The 23043-nt window shown below is 40.3% G+C and overlaps 1 protein-coding gene across 11 annotated transcripts in view; it reads right to left on the reverse strand.

Annotated features, from left to right (window-relative positions):
- Positions 1-577: 577 nt before the first annotated feature.
- dtna (dystrobrevin, alpha) overlaps positions 578-23043 on the reverse strand; it is a 29275-nt gene continuing 6809 nt past the window's right edge. For 2 of the 11 annotated variants that reach the window (XM_080441152.1, XM_080441148.1), the window contains exons 3-23: positions 22795-22875; positions 22497-22710; positions 22075-22160; positions 21482-21636; positions 21248-21353; positions 20522-20688; positions 19953-20077; positions 18617-18700; positions 18161-18256; positions 16711-16806; positions 13661-13745; positions 12820-12923; positions 11820-11933; positions 9840-9936; positions 9152-9172; positions 7466-7625; positions 5953-6042; positions 5764-5863; positions 2741-2858; positions 2529-2567; positions 578-1922 (exon numbers count right to left, since the gene is read on the reverse strand). In XM_080441152.1, the coding sequence (XP_080297278.1) occupies positions 2541-2567; positions 2741-2858; positions 5764-5863; positions 5953-6042; positions 7466-7625; positions 9152-9172; positions 9840-9936; positions 11820-11933; positions 12820-12923; positions 13661-13745; positions 16711-16806; positions 18161-18256; positions 18617-18700; positions 19953-20077; positions 20522-20688; positions 21248-21353; positions 21482-21636; positions 22075-22160; positions 22497-22710; positions 22795-22875 (2126 nt within the window). In that variant the 3' untranslated portion in view covers positions 578-1922; positions 2529-2540. The remainder of the gene's footprint in view (positions 1923-2528; positions 2568-2740; positions 2859-5763; positions 5864-5952; positions 6043-7465; positions 7626-9151; positions 9173-9839; positions 9937-11819; positions 11934-12819; positions 12924-13660; positions 13746-16710; positions 16807-18160; positions 18257-18616; positions 18701-19952; positions 20078-20521; positions 20689-21247; positions 21354-21481; positions 21637-22074; positions 22161-22496; positions 22711-22794; positions 22876-23043) is intronic. The other 9 variants (XM_080441151.1, XM_080441155.1, XM_080441154.1 and 6 more) reach the window with 9 other exon arrangements.

Below are 23043 nucleotides of genomic sequence, written 5' to 3' on the forward strand. Positions count from 1 at the left end.
CACAGGCCTACATTCTATAGTTCCAGAGATCCAGACATTCCATTGCTTAATGTTAAAAGACAGGGTGCATCTGGGAATCTGTTGTTTTACCACAATGCTTTGGAGACAAGCAGTGTCAAAGACTTCTGGCACAGTCCTGTGTTAATAAACAATTTGGAAAATGGTTCTCTATAGTGCAATAGGCAATTGCCCATTCGTGAGATCAATTAATGTAGATATTGTGGATCTCTGTAATTATTGTTCTCTTGTGACCCGGCCAGACATATTCAGCAGAGTTCAAAGTAAAGACTAATATCGGTTCAGTCATAGGCTGAAATATTTATTCTGAATGGTATTGCTGCCTGTACTTGAGAAAGGAAAATTCCTATTGCCAAAATCCACACAACTGTGGGATCTAGTCCTGGTTGAGTGATTTTATGTTAGCTCAGACAGTAGGTCTATGTGATGAATTACAGACAATAGGTTGAAACCAGTGAACAGTGCACTCATGACAGTTAATAAATGTGCAGTGCCAACCCAAGGCAATTGAAGTGTGCCATATCTGGAATGGAAAAAGAAAGGAGTTCATAGGCGACTAAATTGTCATATTGTGTCAACACTTTATTATGTATCACCACCATGCAAAATCACTGGTATGAACTATAGCTCAAAAATCATACTAGATATATTTCACACATTTATGATTTTAGATTGGCTTGCCACTTTTCCTAAAGTGGTAAAGTTTTACACACACACACACACACACACACACACACACACACACCCACACACACACACACACACACACGCACGCACACACACTGAGAAACTACACCAAGTGTGTGTATGTGATCTCGTGAGAGATGTACTGTATGTGAAAGCTTAACTGTTTGGTCAGAAAATAAAAATAAAATTGATAATAACTAAAATGTTGTCAAAAAGAGCTAACATTAATTCAGGAACTACTGATAGTAAAAAGTAATTGTTCAATGCCTCTGCCAATGTAAACCATTGAATGTGAACAATTTGGAACATTATTCCTCACTACACCTAGGCTATTTCTTTTTTCATAAGATTTCTCTGCCGAATTTCAAATCTATCTGTCAGAATCAATTCAATTGACACTACATTCATAGGAGTTAGTATAGATAATATGAAACTATATAATATGATATAGTTTCATATCATATGAAAAAATATGAAAGCCCTCTTCCAAGAAGCAGATTTAGTAAACCTCTTATCAGTGAAGGAAACCTGCACTTCTGCTGAACAGGTACAATGTTCATGTACATACAGTACTGCATTGACACTTTGAATGGACTGCTTTGAGAGGTCATCCTATGCACATGATTATGAATAATGTATTAAATCAAAACAACTGTCTGGCATATCCATATTAGAGACATTGAGTCAAACAATACAAAAGCCAATCAACAGCAACAGTAAGAAATCCATTTACTAGTGGGCAAATCTGGTAATAATGTTAACATTTACAAGTTATTGTAAATATTAGAATCTTCAACTCTTGAGTGAGATCCACTTTAAGGTTTATGTTGTACCTCGACAAACACACCAAGACTTTCTTTTCTATTTTCTTTTTAGAAATGTGAGAACCCAGGTTTGCCCACCTGAATGACTTGGTTACTGTTCTTGCACAACTGCTAAACAGTTCATACCCCCCCCAAAAAAAGAACTTCCTGAAAAGTCATATGATTTTTATGGCACCTGTGGTATAGTAGACAGCTCAGTTGTTATAATCTCTCCATATCAATTCACAGTATTATCTTAAATATGTGGTTGAATAAAAAATATATCTTTACATAAATGTATTCTATGGTTGGATTTAGCAGTGTCTTCAACTTTGATTCTTCATGTCTTCACAACTCTCTACGCTTGGCCTTCTTCCAGTGTCTTCAACTTTCGCTGCTTCTCATAATGCTGACCTGTGAAGTGAATTTCAATTTGTATTGCTTGCCAGAATAAAGTAAATACAGTATGATGGTGCAAAAATACCGGAGGTCCTCGGATAAAAATAAAATCTGTTGAACAAAGACAGGCATCTGTTGAATAAATCAGGCATTTTGGGGGATTACTGGCTAGTTTTCCAGTTTTAACTGCAATGTACAAAAGTAATCCAGAGAAGATCCACAAATAGGTTATTATTGTAGATTATTTTCAGGGCTTCAACGCATAAATTACCATAACAAGGAATTGTTGATCCAAAACCATTTAAATCATATATCATGCTAATTTATTTTTTCTTTCACCGCAGAGATTAGACTATGTAGTGTAGGATTGTATCCACTACAGCACCTGTTAACTCAAATGCTGTGGCCGTTGGTTTTCCACTGTTTCAACTTAAGTAAACCTAAGCCTAATTCTGACATAATTAACAAATATCATAATGCGTATATCTTAATGTTTGGTTTGCTGTTGGTGAATCAAACACACTAACATATTGTGAGCATTATGAATGTGTGGTGTGTAATGCGAATCTTCACCAAAAGGCTTGCAAATGGTTAGAGATTGTCAGTTACTGTATTACCTACCAGGAATCAGGATTAACATGGCCACTGCTGCAATGACACCTAATCCACACAGCATGGAAATTACAAGCACAAAGATGTTAGTTATAACAGAAATTAAGCACAGTTTGCCATTATTATAAACATCTTTCTTAATTTTGTTCTAATCTTTTTAACTATTGTACTGTGACTGAGCCTCTGAGACATATCTTGTGTTATGTTCTTGTATCTCTTACCATGCAGGCTTTCTCTGGCTCTGGTCTGTGCTTCATTAGCTCTTCCATTTTCAGCTCGCCCTCCAGCTGTCGTTCCAGGTCAGTCTCGTAGCTGTCCTCATCTGCAACAGTACTGCCCCTATCAAATAAAATAGTCAGCACTCACATATAAGTATGTAACTCTTTTAACCATATTTTATTGTCCTCTATGGAGAACAATAAATAATTAATTTGAATCTGATCAGAATTTTGTCAGTTATAGTTTTTAACCTGATCTCGAACTGAACATTTAAATCATATTTTATAAAAACTAAAAATCACCTATCCCTGTAGTCTCCAAGTACACACGTGCTCCCAATTCCTGGCTAATTAAAATGTCCTTGGCTTGAAGCTAATGTGTCAGTAACGCTGTTTATTAACCACACAAACCCTAGTACGCCTATTCTGGGCGTCTTAATTGGCAAACATTCTACGAAAATAGGCGAAAAGTCTGTGAAAATAGCCGATCTACAAGCTCACAACGTGTCACAACAATGCGTCACAATGTGCTGTGAGCTTTGTAGATTTACTATTTTTGACAAAGATATTTGGTGTAGAGTAGCGGGAAAAAAAGAGGAGACGAAGTATAGACAGCTGGCGGATCCCGGTCAATAAGGAATGAGGTTTAAGTGGTTAATGATTTTCAGGAGCTTGTTTCTGTTGGTAAGGGTGAGCATGTTGACATAGCAGGTGGCACAGTACAAGAGGATGGATTCTACAATAAAATCTTGTTGCTAAGGATAGCAACAAGATAAATACAAAAAAATAAATACATTGTTATGATGCAAGAAGATAAAAATAATAAACTTTATTTATAGCGCTTTTCGAAAACAATGTTACAAAGTGCTTTACAATGCCAAGATAAAAAACGTATAGGGATAAAAAACAACAGTCAATTAACATTTACAGATAAGATCAACCAAATGTGCAAGGCAAGGTTATTAAAATCTAAGGAAAGGCCTTGATATAAAAATACGTTTTCAGAAGCGATTTAAAAGATGACACTGACTTAGCTAGCCTTGAATCCTCAGGCAGGGCATTCCACAGCCTAGGTGCCCGGGCCGCAAAAGCCTGATCACCCATGGTGACGAGGCGAGTCTTGGGAACTACCAGGAGAGCCCTACCTGAGGATCTAAGGCTGCGCACCGGCGGTTCCGGCATATCAAAGCTGTAGATGGGAGCCAGGCCTTGCCAGGCTTTAAAAGTCATCAGTAAAATCAACTCTGAAACTCACCGGCAGCCAGTGAAGGGAAGCTAGGATCGGTGTAATGTGGTCATGTCTCTTAGACTTTGTTAGTAACCTAGCTGCAGAATTTTGCACCAGTTGAAGACGGGAGATAGCCTTTTTGCTGAGCCCAGAGTATAAGGAGTTGCAGTAGTCTAGGCGTGATGAGATGAAAGCATGAATTACTTTTTCAAGGCTTTTTCAATGACTTAATTTTAACAATGTTTCGTAGTTGGAAGAAACATAATTGTACAACTTTAGTTACTTGCACATTGAAGGACAAGTCGGAGTCAAACATCACACCTAGATTGCTTAGGTGTGAGATCTTTACATTGTTTGACAGATTGCCAAGATGGGACTGGAAAGGGATGGTGGAATGAGGTGGGCCAAATAGGAGGCTCTCAGATTTTGCCTCTAGAAAGTTCTGGGACATCCAATATTTAATTTCTTAAAGACACATGATAATCCGGGTCATATTGACCTGCATCACCAATGCAAAAGGTAAGGAAACAATAACAACACCAACAATATACAGCAATATACAAGAAAATACAAGAAAAAGTATCCGCACTATACAGTATCAGTACAGAAAGATATTAATGATAACAACAGTTATCAGTACAATCCCGTCATCGTGTTAAAGGACGTTAGGACAACTATCCTTTTGCTCATGTGGTAGTCCACCACCAGCTCCTTTGTCTTGACTGTATGCCGGAGGTGATTACTGTCACTCCACTTCACAAACTCTCCACCAGGGCATCGTGCTCATTTGTGTTGTCACCCATGATATAGCTGACAATGACATCAGCTGACAGTGTCATGAGAGAACTTCTGGAGGTGACACGTCATCGAGCTGAAGTCAGAGGTATAGAGAGGGTGAACAGGAAGGATCACAAGCACAACTGACAGGCAGCCCTGTAGTGTTACGGTCTACCAGAGAGGTACAGTAGTCCATTTTCCAGGCCACCAAGCCATAGTCCACCAGTATCACAGTGAGCTTCTCAGCTAGCAGTTGTGGTTGGATAGTGTTGAAGGTGGAGAAGTCGAAGAACATGATTCTTACAGTGCTGCCCCTGGTGTCAAGGTGGGTATAGGCCTTGTTCAGCAGGTAGATGATGGTATCGTCCAACCCCAACGTTCACTTGGTACGTGAAGTGAAGGTCTAGGTAGTCACTCACCCACAGTTTCAGGTGTCGCAGTAATAGTCTCTTGAAGGTCTTCATGACATGTGATGTCAAAGCAAATGGACTGTAGTCATTGAGGACAGAGGGATGTCCCTTCTTGGGTACTGGGACAATGCAGGAAGATTTCCAGAGTTGATGCACCCTCCCCAGCGAGAAGTAGCAGGAGGTGAGGTTTGAGATTACAAAGAGTTTTTGTTGGCAATGTTTATGGAAGTATGTGATGTTGTGATCAAAGCTCAGTTCATTGCCCAGGATGATGCAGAGATACTTTCCACCATCTCCACTGGCTGGCCGTTGATGGAAGTGGGGAAATGATCGGGTGGCGAGTCTGTTGCAGGTGTCACAGATGTCATCTTGGTGACATTGAGGAGTGCGCCACGAGGTGAAGATGGTAAGTTGCCACCTAGTCCCTGTCTGTGAGGAGGCGAGTCATTCTAAGAGCCTACACTGTATGCCCTGATGTACTGTAGGCCCTATAGTAAGTAATTTCTAAACTCTCCGAATCAAATGTCCGGAAATCTATGTTTTCTGGTAGAGCGGGTGATACCATGATATGCATTTACACAAACAGCATACTTTGAACTTATTATACGTACCGTGGCGTAGTGGTAACCTCTGTGAGGAAGGCATCTGAAGTGGTTGAGGTTATCATGTCTGAATCCAAATCCACAAGGCTCTCTGTCTCACTCCCACCCTCTAAGCCACACAAAGAGACAGATTAATAAAATATTGAAACATTTGAAAAACATGCAAAAAGCAAAGCAAACAAGAAAATAGTATTTCACCTGAATTTAGTTCCTTAACCAATGATGACATTGTGTTGGTGATGGAGTCAGCAGCAACGAGTAGGTCATTTCTCAAATTCCTCCTTGGGCCTACGGATCAGAGAAGATACTTTGCTATTTGCACTTGCAGGGCACTCGCCACTTTCCAGTCACACTACTGCCTCTAATACATGCCAGTATATGCACAGTAAAAATAATGTATCCTTATTCTGATACTGCGTTCACACTAGCAGCAACAAAGCAACAAGTAATTTTAACCCTTTAGGACCTGAGGCCGATTCTACAAATGCCTTCTAAACCAGTAGTTTTACTTCACTTTAAAGATTTTTCAAAAATGTAAAAAAATAGCAGATGGACAAGCTCTGCGAGCTTGAATATCTGCATTTTTTCAATTGACTCAGATGCTTTCGCGGTTTTAATGGGTTAAATGGAAGCCAGCGACATGAGGCTACAAAGTGACGGCCAACACTCTGTGACGGGCGTGCCGTGACGTGCCAAAGAAAGCTGGTTTCAAACGATCTAATGACGCAGTGAAGCGTCAATCAATCATATGTTTTTGTTTCACCATTTCCACCCTTTTCTATCGCCACGTGCACAATTCCTGTTCCATTCCGTAAAAGGAAGAAAACATCCAAATCTTGAAAATGTGTGCAAATCTTTTAATACATAATTTCTTTAAACAACATTTTTAACTCAAATCTTTGCTTCAGGAGGTCCCTGGAACAAAATATTTTACAAAATGTTCGCTTTAAAAAATAATATACATTCAAAGATTTGCACATGTTTTCACGATTTTTCACAAGTAGCAGATCTACAAGCTCATAGCGCGGCACTTGTCTATGAGCTTGTATATCTGCTATTGTTTAACCCATTTTGGGCAGGAACCCCTATTTGTAACTATACCTTTCAGGACGAGAACCCCTTTTGGGGTTCCTGTTGCTATGTACAGTACATAGCAACATACATTTGTTGTAATTTTTTAATAAATATTTGAAGTTTTTCAGAAAACTTATGTCAGGATTTAGAAGGCGTTTTTCGAATCGGCCTCAGGTCTAAATGGGTTAATACCAAAAAGACATCTAAAATGACAAAGATGCGTTCCCGGATAGAATGGGTTAAAATCAACATGCTCTGAAAATGCACACGGGCCCACCCACCTGACCACTTAACACGGTTGCCATGTCAAGTGGTCAGATGGGTGGGCCCACTTGAGATTTTTTTAACACAAGATAATTTTATCCAGACAAATGGCCAAATTAATTAATTCTCTTAAACAAATCCAGTATTTTCTTCTCTTTTTTTCTCTTATCCTCTTTTCAATACAGTAGCAAATGACTGAAAACTAATTCTTTATCAATTCTCTTACAAAGATCCTGTATTTTCTTCTCTTTTTTTTACGGGCCCTCTGCTGTTTGCATCACGATACATTTTTTATTAAATCGATTTCAATTGTCACCAGTTTGAATCGATTTTGATCGATTTACGATAAATCGTTACATGCCTACTGTGTTACCCTGAGCAAAGGCCTCCTGCACGTCGCCTCCCACGCCCATGAGTGAGTCCTGAGGTGTGTGAGTAGGGGTCGTGCCAGCAGACTCTGAGTGTATAGGTGTGGGGATGGGCCGGCTGGCCGTGTGGCTGGGCGAGGAGCGTGGAGAACCAGGCCCCTGAGTCTGAAACACATGAAAGAGTTTTAGAGACACAATGTGTGGCATTTTCCCCATACCTTGTTGGAGTCGTCTGTGGAGAAACCAACTGGGAAGACTAGCGGAGGAGGCAGCTGAGAAAGGCCATTCATTAACAACATTTGCGTTATTTTAACCACTGAAACCCCATATGGGTAACCGGAGTCCCTCAGGGCTCAATACTAATGTATTGAGCCTTGAGGGTCGACAAGCTCAACAAGCTCGACATGTCGATCTGCTATTTTCAGCTAAAGCTTTCCCCACAATACCGATGCTGGGGTTTAAGTGGTTAAAGGTAATGGTTTCTTGTCTTGAAATATTTTGTTTTATTTATTGTACATGAATGTCACTGGTGTGTTATGACATGTATTTGTTACCTGTAAGAAGACCACAATGGAAATAAGTCCTGGACTTTTTTGTGCAATATCCTCGACTGGTAATAACTTGTGTTATTACTTTTCAAATACACTAACTAAACAATGCTATTCATTACAGTAAAAATAAACTATACACCTAAAAAGCACTTAGCCTTACACTTAAACCACAGCATCCGTATTCCGGGAAAACCTTTGCCGACAATAGCAGATTGTTCTACCGCATTTTCAGCAGCAAAGATATTTCATGTAGAGCGGAAACAGAAAAGACACTAGTATAGAACCCTGAGGGATTCCGCTCAACAACGTATAGGGTTTAAGTGGTTAATCTGTAGCCATTGGCTTCACAGCAACTCATCACCTCAAATTGTTAGGGATCAACATAATAATGCAGCAGTGCTTCCTCCACGGTGTGCCGAGTCACACTGGTGTGCTGTGAGTCAAGTCCAGGTGTCCAGCTTGTGATTTTTGTGACTACCACACATTGTTATTGCAATACATACAAATAAAGAAAAACGTATGAATTATTTGTTATTTTACTAATTCAGCACTTTTCTAAAATAGTAGATTGGCTATTTTCGCTATGAATACAGTTGTGCACAGTTGCCCATTGATGTGCCTTGGCCACAAAAGTTTGAAAACCACTGATATACATTATACAGTATACACAGAGATAATGTAACCCGGGCATTCAGTGTTGCTCAAGGTTGGTTAACCACGAATGCCCAGGTGATACAGATTTGATCCACACATCTTCAAACTTAAATAATTACCTGAAATTGTATTTCTATTATATCAGCCAAAAACCTGCTAAGAAGCTTACCTTACCTAATGGTCAATAATCCAATAATAAAATAATACAATGTCTTAGTAAGCACTTAAAGCCTGGGTACCGAGGCTAGTAAGAAATAAACCTCATGAACACGCCAAAATGTATTTCTGTTAGGTCATTAGGCTGATTTCTAATGTCATGTCAATATTAGTCAAATATGTTACATGCTATTAGTGCCACATACTTTCCTAGTTCTCGGAGAACTGACACAATTGAAAACCAAAACAAACATAATGCTCAAATGTACACATGCAATGAGTTTGTGTTTTTTGTTTGTTTGTCTTTGGGCCAAGGCTTGCCAGACTTACAGCTTGTTTCCGTTCCTCCTCCTGTTAAAAAAAGGGCCATTTAAATTCATATCAAAGGTTCTTTTATCACTCATGAAATGACAAAACCCTACATGTGGGCATTTCTATCAATCCATTTGATATTTACTCCAGATTGTGACGAGCATGTGGCTTCCTCATGCATATTTAATGGCTTGGTATTGATCCTTTTAGGCTAATTAGATCAAGAGATTTTCTATTTGCTTTTCTTTTTTTTTCTTTACTGAATGGATTCCAGGATTGATCAGATTGACGTTCTTACCACTTAAACCTGTACAGTAAGTAGTCACAGGCTTTGGAGAGCCCCCATGTTATTGACTTCTAAAGATATTCTCACTCTAGTCTGGAGATTATCCCTCTTACACATGTCTGTACATGTTGAAATGGAGCACAACCCCAAGTCTACTCCTGTGTGGAGTCTAGAAAGACATGCATTGGATGCTTTAAAAAGCTGATCAATAGCTGTTGTGTAATAATGGCAGAAATGATGTGTGAAATAGAAGACTTTTATCAACAAGCCACCTCTTTGGTCCTCTATGTGGCAGATTGTTGGAGAAGTGTGCCCTCTAATGGACATGTTTGGTAGTTCACTTCTGCTATCTGTAATATTTTATCATGAAGAGGGAACTGTTAGCGTGTTTATAGTAGTGGAGATGCACAGCGTACATACCTTGAGTAGCATCATAAGTTGCTCCAGCTGTACCATGAGTTCTCTGCGACTCTCCTGCAGCGCAGACATTCTTTGCTCGAGTTCATCTTTGCGTTGCCTGACAGAAGGCAAAAGACATGCGGTATGTTTAAGAAAGTAGGTAGCTGATATATTGCACTTTTACCGTAGCGCTAGGTATACTCTTGGTTGCCTGTTTTAGCAGAAAATGCACTTAAGACTTCTGGTGATTAGTAGTTTCGTTCCCTACCTATGTTGAATACACTTATTGTAAGTCGCTTTGGATAAAAGCGTCTGCTAAATGACTGTAATGTATAATGATACAGTGCATAAATGCCCAAAGGAAAATAAGTTTTAAATATGCTGTGCATGCTCTGCCACAACCTGTACTGTTGCTCATTTAAATTTACAACAGTCAGTGGAAGTCTTCACCAAATGACCTACAGTAACATCAATGAATAAACTTCTCCAATATTCTATATTAAATTTCGCCGGCCGGCACGCTCATGTCACTATGACTCAGTCAGTTCCCAATGCAGCTATGCCCAAATATGGAATGTGTTGTCTAACCTCAATGTATTGTCATGGATTCAGGCGCAAACAAATCAGTCAGCTCCATATATGGAGCTCTAGAACAATCACTACCATGGAGTTTGGGTTGATATTCGTGACCATATGGCACCGGCCAGCTGCAGGACCTCGACAACAGTAGGGTAACATTAGGTGTGAGGGCCCGAACTCATAGGTGACGAACTCTAGATGTGAGGTCCATCTATAAATTCACAAAATTGGATTCTCTGTCTGTCTGTGTGTCTGTCTGTGTGTCTGTCCCGGACCATAGGTTTCCAAGAACCGAAAAACCATGAATGTCTGTATCTGTCTGTCTTCCACGTGTCTGTGGATGCACCGAACCTATGTGTGTTGGAGGGGCGCGGGGGGGGGGGGGGGGGGGGGGGGTTCTGTTACTATGTTAGTGGGTACTCAGAGAACAGTTACAATGGGTACTCTGACAACAAGTACAACAAGAGGAACAAGTAAAACAGGTATTAAACAGGTGGAACATGTATTCCAACTTGCATCGTTCCCTACTTGCATCACTCCCAAGCAGACCGGTGCCCGTTTATAACTGTGGTAATCGGTTCCGCACTGGGTACTCTAACAACGGGTACAATGGGTATTACATAAACGGCCGGGACATGCACTCCCATGCATCATTCCCGATTTACATCGTTCTCGACTTGCATGGGCCGGTGCCCCGGTCTAGTTATTAGTTTAGTTGCCCATTGGATCTTGTTTACTTGATACACTTAGTTGTTTTAGCTCTTGCTCATTTGATTTTCCTATTTTTCTAATCTGTTTAAGAAAGTAGGTAGCTGATATATTGCAGTTTTACCTTAGCGCTAGGTATACTCTTTGTTGCTTGTTTTAGAAGAGAATGCACTAAGACTTCCGGTGATTAGTAGTTTTCTTGCCTACCTATGTTGAATACACTTATTGTAAGTCGCTTTGGATAAAAGTGTCTGCTAAATAACTGTAATGCAATGTAATGTATATAACATTTGAGGAGACAAAAAAATTCTAGAGATTTTCATTTTTCATGGATTATCATTGATATTCTACACAGAAATAAAAAATGTATTTCCAGAATAGGCCAATATAAAGATAATTAATGCTGACGATTAGTCCTTAATTACTGTGACATTACCACTACATCACTGGTTCTCAACGTGGGGTCTGGGGACCCCCAGGGGTCCTTGGGGGGGTTCCAGTGGGTCCCCAACTAAATGATTGATAGTTAGGAATCAAATGGACCTTTAAAGGTCTGTAACTATACAAGAGTGTATAAATGGAACTCATTTGCTTCCTCTCAGAGTTAAACAAACACAAATGGGAGTTCGTGACTTAATGCATATCAAACTTGGGGGTCGTTGGAATTAAAAAGATTGAGAATCACTGCTCTAAATCATATCATCCAGATTTTACCTGAGAAGCCGGAGTTCAGCCAACAGGGTGGGGTTCTGCTGGCCCTTGTCAGGTGGAGGCTGAGAGGCCTGCTCATGCTGCTGCCGCAGTCGCTGGATCTCCTGCAAGATCTCTCTGTGGCAGGCACACACACACACACACACACACACACACACACACACACACACACACACACACACACACACACACACACACACACACACACACACACACACACACACACACACACACACAATTGTACACGGCTGTTTCACGTACACTCCACCAATGGAGCAGCAACCAAACACCACTGAGGATTTAAAATGGGTTAATCATTTAAAATATTAACTTGTGTCCCCTTTCTAGAGTCTACACAATAATTTGCTGTATAATGGTTTACTCCACTGTTAATACTGTTTAGGGAATGTATAAAGTATTTCCTCCCCCCCCCCCCCACCCAAATCTGATAGTCATTACTCTCAATTTGAAAATGACAGGTCTGAAATGTTGTATGTATGTGGCAACTATGGTAACACCAATGCAATGCGATGTGAGAGTGCGGACTAGCCAGCACCAACTCGGGACTCCTGAATCGCTGCCTTCCAACATCAATATAACATCAATATTGAGGTAACAATCAATAACATTCAGTAAAGTGAGTCTTCAATGCCGCCCTAGTGTAGCGGTTAGAACATATGCCTTTCATGCGGAATGTCGTTAGTTCGAATCCTATTATGGGTCGATGTCAGCAAGGGCATGCGGTCACAACGGGTCCCTAAAGCCAAATCAAATGGGTTCAAATCTGGGCCAAGCCTCCTGCAGGAGGTGTGTCTGAAGCCTGTCCTGTACGGAAGTCTCCAGGCGTAAAAAACAGAGGAGAAAGTGAGTCTTCGATGCAAATCATTTTGTTCCCTTTTTCAAAAGGCAAACCGGGAGATAAGAAAAAAAAAACTTGAATGTAAAGAGATTGGGGGAAAGACGAACAGTGGCACTCAGTATCACAAAGGCAGTCAACACTGACCTGTTTTTGTTCTCTAGCTCAGCGATGAGCTGCCTCTGCTGTTTGTTGGCATCCAGAGAGCAGCACAGGTCTGTGGGGATTCTCTGCAGTTGTTGAGACTGTTGCTGGAGCCAAGTGGGAGACATGATGATGTCAACAGCAGGGACTTCCGGCTGATGTCACCCTGCTATACTACCTCATCCCATATCTCATATTGTTGCTGTCGGGCAGAAACCTCTTATCTCCATATTTCAACGTATTTTTTTCGGAAATCAATTCCATAATTCGTCATAATTACAGCGTCACACAAAAGTAGCAAAAATAGCCGATCTGCAAGCTCACAACATGTCACTTTGCGACACATTGTGAGCTTGTATATCTGCTATATTTGATATTTTGGAACATTTTGGAAAGTTAAAGTGTTCAAGTCTGTCTGTGGGGTTGATTCATATTTGACCAATTAAAAGTCTTAACTAAAGTATTAAGAGCTTGTAACTAAATAATAACTACATTGGATCCATTGGAACACAGGCTCTTTTATTAATTTCCTGAAAAGTAAGAGTTTTGGACATAGGTTTCCGCCCAATAGCGACGATATCTCATATCCATTATTTCCTGTTTCCTGTTTGGACATTTTCAAACGCCAGCAACAATCACAATTATCCATATTCACACACAGTGGCCATTTTGCTCTTACATCATACTCAGGGGCCCACCCACAAGTGTAACATAATAGTTGCCATGTGAATATGAGCCTTTTCTGACAATCTCTTGACAATGGAAAAATATGATCTTCCTTGCATTTGTGCTACGCATGCACAGCATACAATGTCAAAGACAGAGCATATCCTGCAGGTCTCACCGCGGCATCAGCAGCCAGCCTGGCAGCATAGCGGGCGATCAGACAGTGCTCTTCATCTTGTTGGTTAATACTGCTCTCCAGCAAACTGATCAAGAGGAAAAAAAAACAGAGAGGGCGATGTCACAAAGTCATACTGCTTTACTCACCACAGAGAACTGTACCAGCCAACAACCACACCACCACACGTGATCCCACACACAGCCCCCACAGTCATACAGAGACGTGAGAGAACAGAGTTCTTTTATCCTGTTTGTCAAGTTAGTTTGTCTTCAGAAAGGATTTTTTCCCCCCCCTTGACAGTAAAGTCAGCTGTAAGCATGCTTATCTATTTGTGACAGTGGTTCTCAAAGTGTGGGTCCCCCGGGGGTCCTAGAGGGGGTTCCGGGGGGTCCCCCTCCCCAGGAAAATGTGTTAATATAGCATCAAAATCAGTTCAACCATTTTAACCCTATATACACTGGCTATTTGAAAATAGCCGATCAACAAGCGCACAACGCGTCGTGATCTTTTAGATCAGCTATTTTCAAAACATCTTGAAAAATGTGACAATTTGGGGATATTTTTGAAACATTTTAACGACAAAAATCTTGTATGGGGATCCCAAGCACAACATATTTTCAAATGGGGGTCCGCCGCCAAATGCATATTAATTTTGGGGTCCTTGACAGGAAAATGTTTGAGAACCACTGATTTATGACACGTTATAAGCAGCAACAGGGTCAGCTAATATATAGAAAAGTAAAGATGAAATGATCATCTCTTCACTTTCTAAGATTATATGAAAGCCGGAAAAGCATTATAAAGAAGCGGCTGATCAAATTGTCCATATGTCTACAAACATGCAAACGTGCACGTATAATACATAGGGATGGGAATTTCCATAGGGCTGCTGATGTCATATAGACTGTGATACTTAGACTACTGTTTAGAAATCATCTATTTTCTGATACAGCAGGTTTCAATTTGAATGTGTGTGCAGCATCTAGTAAATACCCTCATAATTAAAAGGCTATAAATCATTTCATAGATTAAATTCAAGGCCTTTCAGGTTTTCAAGCACACTTTTTCCATTTGATAGAACGTTTGTTTGTCATTGACAGCCTTTGAATACAAATATTATACAGTTTTTGGTGCAATATCACAGAGATAAGTATCACAGTCGCCTCATCACCCTGCCATCCCAACCTGCACACACAGACACACAGAAAGATTACAAGTTATAAAATGTTTCATTATGACTAGACAGTGCTAGCAGAAGAAAGACAACGTGCTTGAACCTCTAGTAAGTGGATTCCTTCATGTTCCCCACAATTTAATAAAGAACCAGCTTAAATGTCAAAGGGTGCTATTAGAAATATACTAAAAATGGCATGTAAATGTTGCCAAAAATACCAAACAGAGTGATAAGAAGCAGGCAAAGAAAATTCAGTAAGAAAATGAAAATATAAAAAGATTCTTGGCTACATTTCAATGTCGTAGGTAGGCCTATTAACGACAAAGTAAAGACAGCCATTTCAAAATGCCATAAGAAGAGGAGAACAAGGAGAACAATCTTTATGTGGCAAATATATGGACTTCTGACCTTTTTTTCCTGACAGATATGGCATTCAGTACATTAGAAAGACTGTGATGACCTTGATATCGTGAGGAATAGAATGTGCCATCGTTATTGTCAAAAGTAAATCGGTGGAAAAAGAACCGTGAAAAAAAAGGAAAGAAAAGAAAAACTCTTTATCTTGGCTAGACCCAACTATTTGACTTCAGTATCTAGTCCAATGAAAACATACTGGCACTTCTGTCACAAGAAACACATTCAATACCCTTTTTAGACCATACTAACACAGCTGTAAACCACACAAGCACATTATTTCACATCGAATTGGTTTGAACGGCAAGTAATGTAGTTAATGGATAACCATATGCAGATGATTGGGGTATGAGACATCAGCTTAACTATGAATAGTCTACGGATGCTTGGCAATGAGCAGCATTAAGACAGTAATGCTTGAAGCATTAGGTTAGGGGCAAAATGCTAGTGTAACCACCTGGATTCGAACCCCGGTCTCCAACATGGGAAACCAAATATCTACCACTAAACCACTTTCAACCTCATATCCCCATTTTAGGTATATCATTACAGGCTAAAAACTGTTCAAAATGTCCAGAAAATAGATAAAATAGCCAATCTACTGAACAAGCTCACAATGACAGGGCTCGAATGGTTAAAGGTAGGGTAAGTGATTTGCTTTGGTTAAAATAATTGTTAAATAGCTCTATATTCTGATAGTACTCATTGCTATAGAGTGTTTGTTCAGTATTAGGAGTCTCCTTGTCTCTCCACCTCTTTATTAAACAGAAAATGCATTTTCGTTTCAGTTTCAGTTTCATTTCCAATTTTATCCAACCAGGACAGAGAACTCAATCAGGATATAGATTAAACAAGTGAAATTGGAAGTGATGACACTAAGAAATGAGCAGACAAAATTGGAACTGGAACACTATACAAATTAAGCTTAAAAATGGGTACTTTCTCCTGATTGGCTGAGATTTTGACACCTACCGAAAAATGTATTTTCTGTTTATTAGCGAGCTGGAGAGACAGGGAGACATCTGTTACTGAAAAAACACTCTATAGCAATGATTACTATCAGAATATAGTACTTTAACCTTTTAACAAAATAATTTTTGTTTTAACCAAAACATATCACTTACCTACCTTTAACAAAAGGGGAGATTCCCCTTGAAAGGGGAGATATTAGGCTTCTGTGGTTTAGGCAGAACCACTCTGCTACTTCCACCCGACTTTGAACTCCACCCCACCAGGAAATCTGATCCCGGATGAGCCCCCAAAGTAGCTACCTGGATTCGAACCCAGGTGTCCTGCATAGCAAACCACTTATCTACCACTCAGGCAAAGGGGAATCCTCCTTGACCAAGGGAGACATTATTGGGCTGCAGGGGTCAGGCAGGGCTACTCTGCTTCACTAGATGGCAGACCATCAGAGCAAGTAGTTTCCACTGGTGCTGACAAGCACAGAACACCAACTAACCATGTGTTGGGGTTGTTTTGTAGTAGATTCACATAGAAGCCAATGAGAACATGTTCATCAGCAAGTCTATCAGCAACATCGATGTTGTAGTTAAACCTGGGAATGGTGTAGGGTTTCACACACACACACACACACACACACACACACACACACACACACACACACACACACACACACACACACACACACACACACACACACACACACACACACACACACACACAGGCAGACACACACACACACGCACACGCACACGCATGCGCGCATATTCGCACATATGTGCACGCAAACGCACACACACACCCCATACAGTAACAGGTGATAACAGTGTGAGAGAGACAACAAGGAACAGAGCAAGAGAGCTGACAGTAAGATAGACATGTTTAAATAAAGGCAGAAGGAAAGTAGGATAAAAATTGGTTTGAAGAGAAAGAATGACAAGGAGTCATTCATGGAAAGAACTACAGAGAAACAATGCCACATTATGTTTGGAATAGAACAGGAACCACAGGAATATGGTTATAACATGCCTACACAACAAAATCTTCATTTAAATCTGAGAGTGTTAGCCTCAATTAACACTCAGGATTTTGCTGTGTAAAAACAAGTGCAAGAAGCATAGTAAATAAAAGCTTTAATCTCTCAGCTGCTTTCATTTAAACATTCAAAAAACATTATTTGAAGCTTTACATTACACAATATACAGAAAAAGATACATAAGGCATGCACAATTATGCCTTCATGTATCCCAAAGCCACTGTATAAGATGGAGTCCACACGTCATTCCATGTAAGGCTCTTACGCGATTGCTGTGATATAGCCCGTTACAACCATGAACCACAGATACTCTGACACTGACAGCAAGAAAAACTCATAAAACGTCTATCTGTCATCATCACATATCATTCCCCTTCTTATTCGAGTGATAAGGTATGAAAGGGGGCAGTGTTTCCTGTAGAATTTCCCCCCCTTACATTAACATCATCTGCAGGTGTAACTTATCTAAAATGGAAATAAGTTACAAAGCATGTGGGTTTTTTAGATCATATAATATGGCATTTAAATTAATGTCAGTATATGCCCTTATCTAGAGTATGTAGCCGAAATAAGAAATGTGATAAGATACCTTCTGTTAAATTGCTAAGTCAAAGTGAAAGATAAAGCATCTAATACTAGTTTCCCCTATGTGTATGTCAATGAAAGAGGACTGTAACAGATACTGCAAACTAATGGTCAATGATCTTTATTATGCATGCTTCATCAAGCATCTATGAAAGAGCTCCTTGAGCATTACAATGTAAACCAATCTATAACAAGTCAGGAAAGTTAATAGTTCCACTGGGGCAATAAGCTATTCAGTGTATGCACCAAGATGACTATCTATCTATATTAGCTTGCACATGCATTTGTGCTACAAAGCCATTCTCAAAGGCACACCTGTGTCACTTACCCCCTCCCTTTCAGCAGATCTGGAGCATCCCTAGTCAAGGGAGTCAAGGGCTTTCTTTGCTCAACTTCATTATTCTGAATCTTGCGTAATGACAAGCTATTCACGCCAGGCAAAGGAGTGGGACCACAAATACCCCAGACAATGATCCACACACACACACACACACACACACACACACACACACACACACACACACACACACACACACACACACACACACACACACACACACACACACACACACACACACACACACACACACACACACACTTAAATAACAGCATTCCCTTGTACACAGCTGCACACATATACACGTAAGAAAATGAAGATAGCTTGGTGAAATAAAAAAAAGATGATTGTGCATAAAATAGACAAGACATTAGGGGGATATGACAAGATGGTAAGGGTGCAGTAAATTCTCTTTAAAAGAGCATCCTTCAATGCTGTTTTACTCACTTTTTGGTGGAGTAAGGGTTCCCTGATATAGGCATCGAGTGGGAGAGTGCGTATTCATTGGAGATATTCATTGGTCTGGGTGGCCTATACAAGAGACAAACATTTTCAGAAGCAAAGTAGACAAAGGTGTCTTTTATATTTGAGTCAAGGAAATCCCCAATATAAATGGTAATTCTTTCTTTCTGACAGATCTACCTGTCTCTTTCTCTTGTCTTGTTTTCATAGTGGGCCTCAAGGCACATTGAGTACACACACAATAGTGGTGGTTTCTGATTGTGAAAATATATTGTGAAGAAAACAATGTCAAAGTGGGAATTCTCATTCTCCAAAAACTTTTTGGAAACTCTTTTTGGTACAGTAGGTGACCTGAAAGTGTCTAAATGTGGCATACAAGTATATGACATAGTTATGTACACGCTAGCAAAGTGCAGTAAGGTTACTGTATTAGCAATGAAAGAATGTAAGTCACAGAACTTGGTTAGAATTGCACTTAAGAGGATTCAGGGTGACTCAGTCACGTGTGCAGACTCAGCGCAGGTGATCCAATAAATAATCAAAGAAAACTTACCAAGTGTCTCTATCATGCAGCAAGAAAAGAATAAAAGCTTTTGTTACAATCACTCTTGACCTACAAAAGGCTAGATTTAAGCTTCCAATGCAATACAAATACAAATACAGTCAACAAACTAGATGATACTAAACAGATCTGTTTCATTGTGGAAGCTTATGAACTGTTTTTGCACATCCATTCTTTGTCAAAACAAAAACAAAACAACAAAACAAACCACATTAATTACATTTAGAACTCATGCTAAGGTGTCAATTACTGTGGCTGCATGAGTCAACGGCTGTGCCAATTTAATTTGAGGGTGAAAAACAATCTTCTCAATCCAGTTGAAATAAACAAACAAAGCCAATTGTGGGGGGATCTTAGTACCAAGAGCAGGTGGCTCTATGGGTCTTTAAAAGAAAGCAATGGAGCACTTCAAGTAAATTATTCCTGTAGGCCGTTATGTGATCATTCAAAGCAATGCCAAAATAAAGGAAAGGATTGCATTTATGTTATAGATTATGGTTAATACCTGAGGCTACAATTAAGCATCATTGATCATGTGCTCCCAGAGATTGATTGGAATCAGTTCAGACTCTGCGGCATCAACAAGACAATTATGAAATGTGGGCTGGGGTGGAATAAATCCACGAGGTATCAACATCAAAGGAAAAGTGGCGCTGCAGGCTCTACAACAATGACATGGTGATAAGAAATTAATGTAGGGCTGCAGCCTTGGATTGTCTTGTTGTGACATGAAAAACCAAACAAAGCAGGTGAACTCACACAATGTGGGCTAGGTTGAGAGGTTTCTCCGTCATTTCGGGAAACATGGCGTGTAGAGGCTCTCTGGTGGATGCACAGCTCAGTGACTTACTGAGTGCATGGGATAACTTCTTTGCAGGGGATTTCTGGGAAGAATAAGAAAGTCTATAATCAATTTATAACGTAACAACATTATCCCTAGCATCCCAATTTTGGGCATGTCATTATAGGTGATTTAAAATATATATATATTTATATTTTCATTTGAAAATGGCAGATCAACAAGCTCACAACGTGTTGCATTCAAAATAATTTTATAAAATGTTTATGGTTAAGTAAAATTCACAAGAAAATAAACCAGGACCACACATCATAATCACCATTCAAAATTTGTGAAACAATTTCCGTCAATTGTAAAAACGATGCTGTCACAGACAGCCATAAGATGTGCTATGCAACCATATCACATATATTAATTAAACTTCCGGTGCATACTGTGGCGTGCAGAGTACAAATGGCTGCAGCAACTGGTCCAGTGCAGCCACACCCCCCGGGGCTGCCTCCCCTCCCCTCTTGCCTCCTTCCCTTACCCATGACGTATACTCCTTCATTTGATGCTGGTTACTATGGGAACCATTGGCATGCCCCCTCCAGAAGCAGTCCTGACAGAGCTGGTAATTATGACATTGCTGGCAGCGGTAGCGGAAACCCATCATACTCTCAGTATGGCAGTAGGAGCACTCGACAGGGTGAAACACTACAGGGGGGAGAGGAGGGGGTCACACATTGGCAAACAGACACAAAATACACGGCGTACACAGACAAATCCTTACAGGCTCACGCACGCTTCTGCGGGCACACACAAATGCACACATTTTGCTATATATTTCAGGATTCACTCGCCTTTATTAAAGCTTAGCAGTGCTGCAGTGATATTTTGCCACTCTCTATGACGGCACACTTTTTGATTTACAGAACAGGGCATAAGGCAATAAAGCAGCAAGCTCTGAACTCATCAGTGTGTGACAGAGTCTAATTCTGTTCACGTGGAGGTGACTAGTGAGGAGGGGTGTATATAGTATATTTGTGTGAGTGAGTGTTTACAGTATTGTGTGTGTGTGTGTGTGTGTGTGTGTGTGTGTGTGCGTGCGTGCGTGCGTGTGTGCGTGCGTGCGTGCGTGCATCAGTATACTGGTACACGTGCTTGAGTGAGCATGCATGTGTATTGTGACTCGATTTGATGATGCAAGGCAAAAAGAATCCCATCCTGCCAGCCCACTGTCTTTCTCATGCATGAATGTGTTGTGGTGGCTCACCGTTCTCAACATTGGCAAGCCGATGCATGAGTGGTAACCACACCAGACACTGAGGGAGAGGGTCTGACATCAGCGTATCCAGGAATGTGTTGAGGGAGACCTTTTTCTGTTAAATATCAAAAATGTTTTAAAGGTTAGGCAGATGGGGAAAAATCACAAGACCGATTGGAATGAGCCACAACTTTGGTTTACTTTGGAAATACGTCATTTTCAACATGGGCATTGGATTCTCACCTGCTGTGCAAAGCAGGTTCTTGTGGCCTGCTCTGTGTAACTAAAAGAAGGACCCTCAAAAACAGCCTTTGGTAACTTCAGAGCCTCCCTCAGAAATTGGTCAAATTGAGAGTACACCATTATACCAGCAGGATCTGCTATCTGTGAAAAAATATCTTGGCACAAAATGGAAAAATTGCTAATTAATCAAAGTAATTGTCAGTTGCCACCATAGTCCACCACTTATTTGTGCAAACAAATCAGAGCAAGGTTGTTATTCAAATCAATTATTGCAATACTCTAGCAACATGGCCCTCCTTTTTCTTTCACGAGCCACTGCTGCTGCTACAACAGATTTTGTAGATTATGTAATACGTCTTATACTTCATATTATGAATAATGACTTCTTCCAGCCATGAAGAACCCATGCAGGGCTCCTTTTCTAGGAACAATAGCCTTAGTAGACAGAGATTTCTTGATTCCCATCCGAGCCTAATGAATTTGTAATGTAAATTCCACTGCAGGCCATTTTGATTAGGAACTGCAGGAAATTTACAAAGATTATTAACAAATACATTACAAGTAAAACGGGAAATTTGAATGGTGTTGCTTACATCTTAATTTATCCAAAATCTTCCCTCCGCAGATGGTCGCTATGGCGATCTTCACAACAAAGACAGATATTTTACCAAGGCCTTCCCTGAAAAGAGCAAATGCATAGATTTTGGTCAATACCAATCAGTACATATGCAATAATTGTATGTAATCAATTATTAAAACAGGCATGCATGGCTCAATTTCACGTTTACAGTTAATTCAATTTTCATAGATGTTTGCTGTACCTTTAGCTTGGCTTTCACAGTCACTAAAAAGAGTCACTGATTCTGCGAAAGACATTATCAACTGCATTTTAAGTGTCACATGACGGACACAGCAGTCACAGTGGTCACACCTCAGCGCCTCACTTCAAAAAGCCCACAGATGAAAAGAAAAGGACACGGAATTGTGACCACCTGTCCCATGACATGTTACTCACGGGTCATAGGCTGCCAGCAGGAAGTTGAGCAGCAGACTGATGGACTGTTCCACGTTGATTTGGTGGGTGGTGGGCATACGCTTGTTTAGCTGGTAGAAGATGGTGGACAGTACCGCTTCCAGGCGAGCCACTGTGAACTCAGTGTTGAGGTCCATGCCGTTGAGGCCATTTTCTCGGAAAGCCTCGATGACGTTCCAAATGTCAACTAAATGTACTGGGAGACAAACAGGAAAGAAATGTCTAAATATTTTGACTGGGGAAGACTTGGCGCAACAACCAACACTAGTGCCATACTCACAGTTGCATTTCTTCTGAACAAATCTCAGCTTGCAAGCTGTTCTGTACGTTGACAGTCTTATAGAATCCAACTCTTGAGCCCCTGCAGAAAAAAAGAGATGATGTCTGTGAAACAATACTGAGGAACATCCTGGGAAGTGGAAACAACAGCTGACAGAAACTGTGGAACCACGGAGGACACATGTAGCTTCACGCTATCAACATAGTGAGAAAGCATTTGAGGGGTGACATCAACATAGTGAAAAAGCAT

Source organism: Gymnoscopelus braueri (genome assembly GCF_963280865.1).
Source record: "Gymnoscopelus braueri genome assembly, chromosome: 10".
In the NCBI taxonomy this organism is placed as follows: Eukaryota; Metazoa; Chordata; class Actinopteri; order Myctophiformes; family Myctophidae; genus Gymnoscopelus; species Gymnoscopelus braueri.